At 46.3% G+C, this 9,599-nt stretch overlaps 1 protein-coding gene across 1 annotated transcript in view; it reads left to right on the top strand.

Moving 5' to 3' along the window:
• Positions 1-9,599, top strand: part of RFTN2 (raftlin family member 2) — a 41,492-nt gene that overhangs the window by 7,678 nt on the left and 24,215 nt on the right. Inside the window, exons 2-4 of the mRNA XM_006767086.2 lie at positions 893-1,076; positions 2,988-3,102; positions 8,348-8,621. Coding sequence (XP_006767149.1) covers positions 893-1,076; positions 2,988-3,102; positions 8,348-8,621 — 573 coding nt within the window. The remainder of the gene's footprint in view (positions 1-892; positions 1,077-2,987; positions 3,103-8,347; positions 8,622-9,599) is intronic.

Here is a 9,599-nt window from a genome sequence, read left to right as displayed (position 1 = left end):
CCTGGGTTGCGGGCACATCCCCAGTGGGGAGTGTGCAGGAGGCAGCTAATCGATGTTTCTCTCTCATCGATGTTTCTAACTCTCTATCTCTCTCCCTTCCTCTCTGTAGAAAATCAATAAAATATATAAAAAAAAAAAGTCAAAAAAAAAAACATATCGTCAGGTGAAGATTAAAAAACAAAGCGAACACGGTGCTTTAAAAGGGTAATTGGAAATGACAATTCTTGCTTAACAAATACTATTTCTCCCATTCTTAATTTTAGATGTGTATGAATTTTGTTAAGAATTATACATCTCATCTTGTTCAGAATTATAAAAACAGTTGGCTCTTCAACTTAACATTGTTTCTATTGTGTCTATGTCTTTGATATCTATAAATGGAAATATATTGAAATGAAATCCTAAGAAATAAAGTTGCTTAATTGAAAAAAAAAACAGCTAAGGCGTTATATTTTACTTGAAGACATACTGATGCCCTGACCCAGTCGCTCAGTGGTTAGAGCATCAGCCTTCGGACCGAAGGGTCTCAGGTTTGATTCCTAGTCAAGGACATGTACCTTGGTTGCAGGCTTCCTCCCTGGCCCCCAGGTTGGGGTGCATGTGGGAGGCCACCAATCAAGGTGTCTCTCTCACGTCGGTGTTTCTCTCTCTCCCCCTCCACTCTCTAAAAATCAATGGAAAAAATATCCTCCAGTGAGGATTAACAACAACAGAAAAGACATATTGGTAATAATTCTATATCTACCAGCGCATAAAGTTACTGTTGCTTTTTTCTGAAATAAATTTGGGAAACATAGGTTTCCTACTCATTAGTATTATCCCACATAGATAGAAATAATAAATAATTCAATCTTATGGATGTGCAAATTTCTCTTTGCATTTGCTATTTCAGCGTCACCAAACCCGGAAGTCATCAAGATCAGCTCCATTCCAGACATAGTAACAAAAGTGGACGAGTACTATCGCAAAGGCTACATGGTCGGGGCCGTTCACCCTGTCCTTCAGCCTGTGCGCCAGCGGAGGCCCCTGCCCGCCAGCCACCTGTACCGGGTGGTGCTGTGGCGCCTGAAATTCAGGTGAGCCTGCTGCCCAAGGAGGCGGTCACACTGAGCGAGAAGCTGCTAGCGGGCAGTTTTCTTCGGCTGAAAGAACAGAAAGTTTGAACAACGTGATAGAAATGAAGGATCAGTAGGGGTTTGGGTTTAAGGCACGTTTCCCAGTGGTTAACCAGGGTTGGGGAAGGAAGCTTACATTTCCTCCCTTACGAGGCCTCACTGAGTCTAGAGCCTGCAGACCAACAGGTCCCGGGTGAGGAAGTCCGTGCCAACGGGAAGGGAAGCAGCCTGGAGACCACGTGGAGGCCGACAGGGTAGCCGCAGCTCCAAGTCCTCCGGGGCTGGGCCCGGGTCTCTCAGCATGTTTAACTGCCCTGCGTTGTTCTGTTACAGGGCACAGACACCGTCTCCCTTCTGAAATGGTTACTTCCCAAAGGCCTCCATGCCATGTTCTTACAAACTGGATAGAGCTCTTATCAAATATATATATATATATTGATTTCAGAGAGGAAGGGAGGGGGAGAGAGCAAGAACATCAACGATGAGAGAGAATCATTGATCAGCTGCCTCCTACACGCCCCACGGTGGGGACCAAGCCCGCGGCCCAGGCATGTGCCCTGACCAGGAATTCTGGTTCATAGGTTAACACTCAGCCACTGAGCCACACCAGCTGGGCTTGTCAGCTTTTTAAAAAATATATATATATATAGGAGGTAAAAGCCATTTATTTTATCTTTTTAAACTTTTTGAAATAGTTACTTTCCCAAACAATACTACAACCATTTTTTTGCCAGACTAGCTTGTAAGTTTGAATGTTTTCAAAGACTGTTGCTCCTTCCAGAGATGAAAATAACCAGACCCATTTTCTTTGATTAGCATTCCATTTTTTAAAAAATATATTTTATTGATTTTTTACAGAGAGGAAGGGAGAAAGATAGAGAGTTAGAAACATCGATGAGAGAGGAACACCGATCAGCTGCCTCCTGCACATCTCCCACTGGGGATGTGCCCGCAACCCAAGTACATGCCCTTGACCGGAATCAAACCTGGGACCCTTCAGTCCGCAGTCCAACGCTCTATCCACTGAGCCAAACCGGTTTCGGCTGCATTCCATTTTTTAAAACCACTCTTCAACTATACCAAAACCATCTCAAAGACCGAGGTAAAACCTGTGTTTTCTCTTCCTAGGAAGAGACTAATAATCAACCACCTTAACTCTGAAAGGGCTAAGCAGAGGAGAAAAAATGAAATCAGAAGAAAAGAGGGAAAACATGAAAACTGAAGAAAGTAAACATTTAAAAACTGTTCTAGGTGTGCGTCTAAGGGACACTGTCCTCACTGAGTAACTGCCCCTGGTCCGTGTCCGAGGGGGTGCACGCAGGCGGCAGCCTCATCGGGCATGCCCAAATAAACATGCCACTTACCACACAGTAGGAGCACCTTTCCTACTTACAAACCTTACTAACCATGTATACAGTATTTTTCTCGTTTAGCATTGCTTAAAACAGACTCAGTGGTGCCCTCACAAGGCGAGGACTAAGTAAGGGGGAAAACTCAGAGAAGAAGAAAAAGCAAAAACACGGGTCAACATTGATCTGCATTTGAATGAGATTTTCACTTGTGCTTTTGTGCAGTAACGAGGTCTGCTAGTCATCCCAACTCACTTCTCAGAACATTTGTTAAAACAACAGTCATGAAACTTTTCTTCTATATTAAATTGGAAATTAATATATGAATAAATTTAAATGAATAAAAGTGACTGTGTTTTTCTGGTATTTTTGCCCAAGAAGACAACCATTAGGCTTGAAATGACAAAGCAAAGAAATGATTACTTGGACCTTACTTGTTGCTCATGCATTTTCTCGTGAGCAAATCCACTTAAACTCAGCCATCGGCTTCGGGCTTCTGACCCTGAACTATTCTCTGTTGCAGCCCGAAGCTCTCAGCAGCACCCAGTGGACAGAGACGCCCGCGGCTGGTGATTGAGGAATGTCCTCTAATGCATGAGACGCAAGCAAATGACGTAGCGAAAGAACTGATAGAAAAGGTACTAAGTGTATACATTTTTTTCATGGGATATTGAGACGTCATTGGTATTTCTTCTCCATCAATTTCCTTTCTTGTTTGAAAAAGAACAGGGAAATAATAGGTGACTTATTCTACCATATACCAAATTGTGCAGCGTTAAAAAACATACTTTTTTATGTATAGAAACAGACATGGAGGCCAATGAAACAGATGGAAATGCCAGAAATAAACTTATACACATAGAAGTTTCATAACAAACCTGAGGAAATAAAAGGGGGAGCAACATTACTTAGCAAGTGCCATGGGGAATGTGGGCAGCTGTTCTGTAGGCAGCACATACCACATGTTTCCAATGAGATAAAGAGGTCATTTTTACGTATAAAAATTCTGAAAGAAAATGAAAGAGTAGATGTTGTCAATTATAAATAGACTAGAGGCCCAGTGCATGAAATCCGTGCACAGGGGCTGCGGCGGGGGACGGGGGGGGTGGTCCCTCAGCCCAGCCTGCACCCTCTCCAATCTGGGACCCCTTGGGGGATGTCCAATTGCTGGTTTAGGCCTGATCCCACAGGTGGGGATCACCGTCGGACATCCTTCTCACAATCCAGGACTGCTGGCTCCTAACCGCTCGCCTGCCTGCCTGCCTGCCTGATTATCCCCTAACCGCTTCTGCCTGCCAGCTTGATCACCCTCTAACTGCTCCCCTGCCAGCCTGATTGATGCCTAACTGCTCCCCTGCCAGCCTGATCGCCCCCAACTGCCTTTCCCTGCTGGCCTGATCGCCCCCAACTGCCCTCCCCTGCCACGACCCACCTCCTCTGTTGGGCCCTGCCTCCCTGTGCCCATGGCCATCTTGTGACAGCCATCTTATGACGGTCATCTTGTGACAACATTAGGGCGTGATGCATGAGGGTGTGACGACCACCTAGGCTATTATTAGTATAGATTGAGGACTCTGAAATACTAGGAAAACTAAGCTGAAAACTAAGCTTAAAGAATCCAGATGAACTCTGCAACAAGTGTCCTCTGGGAACCTGGTTTCAGAATCTATATGAAGTGAGTAAAATGCATTAAAGTGGTGTCCAGTCTTGAATGGACACACAGAATCCATGAACAGTGGATACAGAAGGAGGCAGTCACAAAGAGGCATTTGGCCAACAGTTCAACCTAACCGATCATTTTTAGTGTAAATGTAGAAGCTGAGAACAACCGCCACACCAGGATTCACTGAGAAGTTACATTGAAAGTATGAAATCCGGTGTTGGGTGAGCTTTAAGAAAAATCCATATATTGCAACTGGCATTGTAATAACTTAGTACAGTGTTCCTGAATATTAGTTTGGTAATAAAAAGTATAAATCCTGTTTTATTTGGTGACTCAATAAGTTCCTCTGTAGGAATCTATTCCAAGAGATTCATGGAGAAGGGGAAAAGTCATTTCTATACAAAAATATTTTAACAAATAGCGAATAAGAGGCCAAATTCTCAATAATTGGCAAACTGAGGAGGCAGTGGGCCCAACAATACAATAGAACCGTGGTCGGCAAACCGCGGCTCATGAGCCACATGCGGCTCTTTGGCCCCTTGAGTGTGGCTCTTCCACAAAATACCACGTGTGGGGCGCACATGTACAGTGCAATTGAAACTTCGTGGCCCATGCGCAGAAGTCAGTATTTTGTGGAAGAGCCACACTCAAGGGGCCAAAGAGCTGCATGTGGCTCGCAAGCCCCGGTTTGCCGAGCCGCAGTTTGCCGACCACGGCATAGAATATTGATGGTTCCTGAGCGTGGCAACTATATTGACCGGCAGTCTATACAGTATAACCTAATTGAAACTTAAAAAGTAAACACTATGCCTGTTGATTAAAATCAAGAAAAAAACTTACACTTATAAGTATTCTAAACTGATGGGGTTTTACACTGAAGTTTTCTTTTGTGTTGCTTTGGCATACTTGTAAGACTGTAGCTTTTATTTACATGAATAGAACCGAAAAACTAAGACATTTCCTTTGAAGGAAGAAACGGTGGGACTTGCTCACTGTTCCTATGCCTCTGCCTAGGCCAGGGGTGGGCAAACTTTTTGACTCAAGGGCCACAATGGGTTCTTAAACTGGACCGGAGGGCCAGAACAAAAGCATGGATGGAGTGTTTGTGTGAACTAATATAAATTCCAAGTAAACATCATTACATAAAAGGGTACGGTCTTTTTTTTCAATAGTTTTATTCATTTCAAATGGGCGGGATCCGGCCCGCGGGCCATAGTTTGCCCACGGCTGGCCTAGGCTGTGAGTGACTGTGTGTACGAGCAGCAGTAGCTTGTGCACAGCCAGGACAGCTGCCGCTGATGTCCCCACGTCTGTGCAAGTCACCAGCACTCAATACGGCTTTTCAGGAACAGGCTGGAGACTAGTTTTTTTTTTTTTTAATATATTTTATTGACTTTTCACAGAGAGGAAGGGAGAGAGATAGAGAGTTAGAAATATCGATGGGAGAGAAACATCGATCAGCTGCCTCCTGCACATCTCCTAATGGGGATGTGCCCGCAACCCAGGTACATGCCCTTGACCGGAATCGAACCCGGGACCCTTCAGTCCGCAGGCCGACGCTCTATCCACTGAGCCAAACCGCTTTCGGCTGGAGACTAGACTTTTATAAACGACGTACACATGCTGTTTACTACTACTATTCTGGGAACTTTTTTTTTCTGGGGGTAAATCCACTCCAGAAAACTTCTGTTGAAAACAAGAAGATAACGACTAGTTCGGTCTCAATGGATCGCGTCAGAGCTCTTGTTTTGCATCCGACTTCCTGGAGACAGTTAAAGGCCCACTTACACAGGAAAGTGCCGTTATTCCAGCAGTTAGAGGAACGGTTATTTCAGAAAGAGAGTCGCTTCAGGAAACGCGCATGGGACATGGAGCATCGCCATGTGCGCACAGGAGCAGCGGGTGAGCGCCAGGCGTCAGCTTTGAACGGCCGCCTTGCAGAAAGAGTCGGTTGTTGAACAGCTAGATTTTAAGTCATTTTAACATTATAGCAATGTTTGCTCTGTTTTTAAAAGTAGGTTCACAAGTGTTTTTTCCCCAGGGTTGTTAAATAAAAATAACATTGGAAAACATCGATCTTCCAACTTAAAAATGGAAAACACTAATTAACAGTCTATTTGTTACCAGACTTTTCCAGATGAAACTTTCTAGTAATAGGAAAAGGTTTCTTCACTTTTTCACCCAAATCAACGTATAAGGCTCGAGAAAGCACTGGCGGTCACTGTACCGTTTCCCCCTGCAGGGTGCTCCCCCCCCCTCGCCCCCCCAGGCCCTGGTGTGAAGCACAGCTGTGATGATGTCCAGGCTTCGAGCACAGTCACACCGTCAGTGCTAATTTACAGGGGTCAGTCGATGGCACTGTGTCCACAGAGTCCTTTGTCCAGCTCGCACAGCCACACGTCCTGCTCCACCGTCTTCTCCTTCAGCGGGAGCGACAGGACAGGCGCCCTCTCTTTTTTTAATTTTTTAAAAAATATATTTTATTGATTTTTTTACCGAGAGGAAGGGAGAGGGATAGAGAGAAACATCAATGAGAGAGAAACATCCATCAGCTGCCTCCTGCACACTCCCCAATGGGGATGTGCCCGCAACCAAGGCACATGCCCTTGACCGGAATCGAACCTGGGACCCTTCAGTCCACAGGCCGACGCTCCATCCACTGAGCCAAACTGGCCAGGGCCAGGCGCCCTCTCTAATGGACACTGCCCTCTGGGTTAGCCCCCTTCTTCCTGCCATTTCGTTTCTGACTCTAGATGTCCACAGTTGCAGCCTCCATCATGACTTACCCGTCCTCTCCCAGGTAACGTTTAAAACCTTTCATGTATCCCTGGCTGGTATGGCTCAGTGGACAGAGCGTCGGCCTGTGGACTGAAGGGTTCAGTTGGATTCCAGTCAAGGGCCTATGCCTGGGTTGTGGGCTCAAGCCTCAGTAGGGGGCGTGCAGGAGGCAGCCAATCAGTGATTCTCTCTCATCATTGATGTTTCTATCTCTCTCTCCCTCTCCCTTTCTCTCTAAAATCAATAAATATATACATAAAAAAATAAAATAAAACCGTAATGTACATATTTAGACCAGTGATCACATAAAAGAGGTTGCTCTTTCTTTAAATTATTTAACAAGTACAGGGCACCTATAGGTACAAAGCATTACAATACAAAGATAAATAAGACTCATCCTGCTCTCAACATAATTGCCAGTCACACCTTGGGGGCCGGGAAGAGACACGGGCACAAAAGGAACAGAGAAATGCCCTCACCGGTTTGGCTCAGTGGATAGAGCATCAGCCTGCGGACTGAAGGGTCCTGGGTTCGATTCCGGTCAAGGGCATGTACCTTGGTTGCAGGCACATCCCCAGCAGGGTTGTGCAGGAGGCAGCTGATCGATGTTTCTCTCTCATCAATGTTTCTAACTCTCTATCCCCCTCCCTTCCTCTCTGTAAAAAAATCTATAAAATATATTTTAAAAAAAAATAAAAGGAACAGAGAAATGAAGCGCAGGCAGAGGAAGGAGAAGTGCTTTGAAACGGCCACTCGTGTCTGAATGTGTCACTGGGGTCATGCCACGGGCTTCTGGCCCCGTTCTGGCCCTGACAGAGGAATGTCAGCGTGCTCCTTGGCCCAGGCGGGCGGCAGTGGCACCCGGTGCACGCAGTCAGAAAGCTGCCTCAGGCAGGCAGTGTGAACTGGGTTTATGCATCACACACACGTGGCCAAGAATCTGCCTGTTAACATTTTTCTTCCCCACATCAAACAACGAGTTGTCAAATGTTATTTTTGAACAACTGTATATTTGTTTTGTTTTTTGATGAATGTCTTCTGTATTCATTAAGATGTGTTTGGTAATGTTCTTTTTGAGGCTTTCTCAGAATAGTTTTTCATTTTGCCTCAACTAGAGAGACCACGGTTACCAGGTCTGCAGAAATCATGCTATGGAATGACAAGCTCTTCCCAAAGGGTAACCTTTTAAAGAAAAACAGGACTCCTGCTTGCACCCTTTCTAACTGCCTGAACTGTTCGAAGAAGTCACGTTCACAGTGTGGCACAGTCTCGGGAGTAGCGCCCTATCACAGGTTGCTGGTTTGTTCATGAATAAGTCTTTAGTCACCAGCAACTGCACTCCCTGTGCTAATTTCCTTAATGAGCCTACAGGAAATTGATTACTTGGCAATCAGTTGACATGAAATTCCTATGTTGTCCCACCATCTCTTTTGAAACCTCAGATCAATGAAGCTTCTAAGCGAGGACGGAGGTTCGTGGGGCTCCTGGCCCAGCAATCCGCGCCGTTCTGCAACGGGACCGACCTGGACGGAGCCGGAGAGCCCGCCCTGCCGGGGCGCCACTCCTGCGAGGACAGCGGGAGAGGCTGGAGTGAAGGCCCCCTGGGCGGGCAGCCCTCGGAGAGTGGGGCGGAGGGAGAGCTCCACCCCGAGAGCGGGCAAGGCCAAAGGGAGCCGCACGACAGCCCCAGGTCCTCCGAGGCAACAAGGGGAGAAGGTAATAGACCAGAGGAGTAGAGACTGGACATCTGTTGGGTTAAACTTAGCAAAATAGGTTGTTGGTTCTGTTTGTTAATTCTCACCTAAGGATATTTTTCCCATTGATTTTTTTTTTTGAGAGAGAGAGAGAGAGAGAGAGAAACATTGATGTGAGAGAGGCACATCGATTGGTTGCCTCTTGCATGGGCCCCAACCAGGGCCAGAGATCGAACCCACAACCCTGCAGTGCGAGGGCCAGTGCTCCAACCACTGAGCAAGGCTGTCCAGGGCTAACAAAGTAAGTTTTTTAGGCGAAGTAAGTTCCTAAAGGTTACGGGGACGACATAAACGAATATAAACTCATCTTATTCCTTAACATTATTACAGTCAGAAGTAAGGCAGGACAGTTGTCCAAACAGCGTCTCTGGCGGGTCTGACAGTGCCGCCCACGTAAGGACCCTGTGTGTTGAACACTGCCTTCCAGTTAGTCCCTCACCAGCTCCCCAGGAAGCGAGGCTGTGCCTGAGCCGAGAGAGCGATTCTCTGAAGAAAGCTGCTCTGACTTGGGAGTGCCCTTGTCAGCAGCGTGAGGATTTTCGTTGGGGCCTTTCCCATTGCGTGGGTGGCGTTCACCCCTGAAGCTCATCCCTTTCTTTGTCATCACTTAGAAGATGAAAATGGCACATCATGGTGAAACAATTCCTGGAACAATAGTGCCCGCACCCTAAAATATCTTTAAACCTTCGTTTTACTGTCTCAGCCAACTGGCAAGTCTTTTGGGGAAACGGAGACTCTGTTTTTGGACTGTTCAACGTTTTCTGGCACCTTCCCAGGCATGTTGGAAAAAGCAGATTAGAGCCCTAGCCGGTGTGCTCAGTGGATAGAGCATCAGCCTGCAGACGGAAGGGTCCCAGGTTCGATTCCGGTCAAGGGCACATGCCTTGGTTGTGGGCTCAATCCCCATTAGGGGGCGTGCAGGAGGCAGCCAATCAATGGT

This window comes from Myotis davidii, unplaced genomic scaffold, assembly GCF_000327345.1.
Source record: "Myotis davidii unplaced genomic scaffold, ASM32734v1 scaffold221, whole genome shotgun sequence".
Taxonomy (NCBI): domain Eukaryota; kingdom Metazoa; phylum Chordata; class Mammalia; order Chiroptera; family Vespertilionidae; genus Myotis; species Myotis davidii.
The sequence above is the reverse complement of the archived record's forward strand: the minus strand, read 5'-3'. Positions and strand labels throughout refer to the sequence as shown.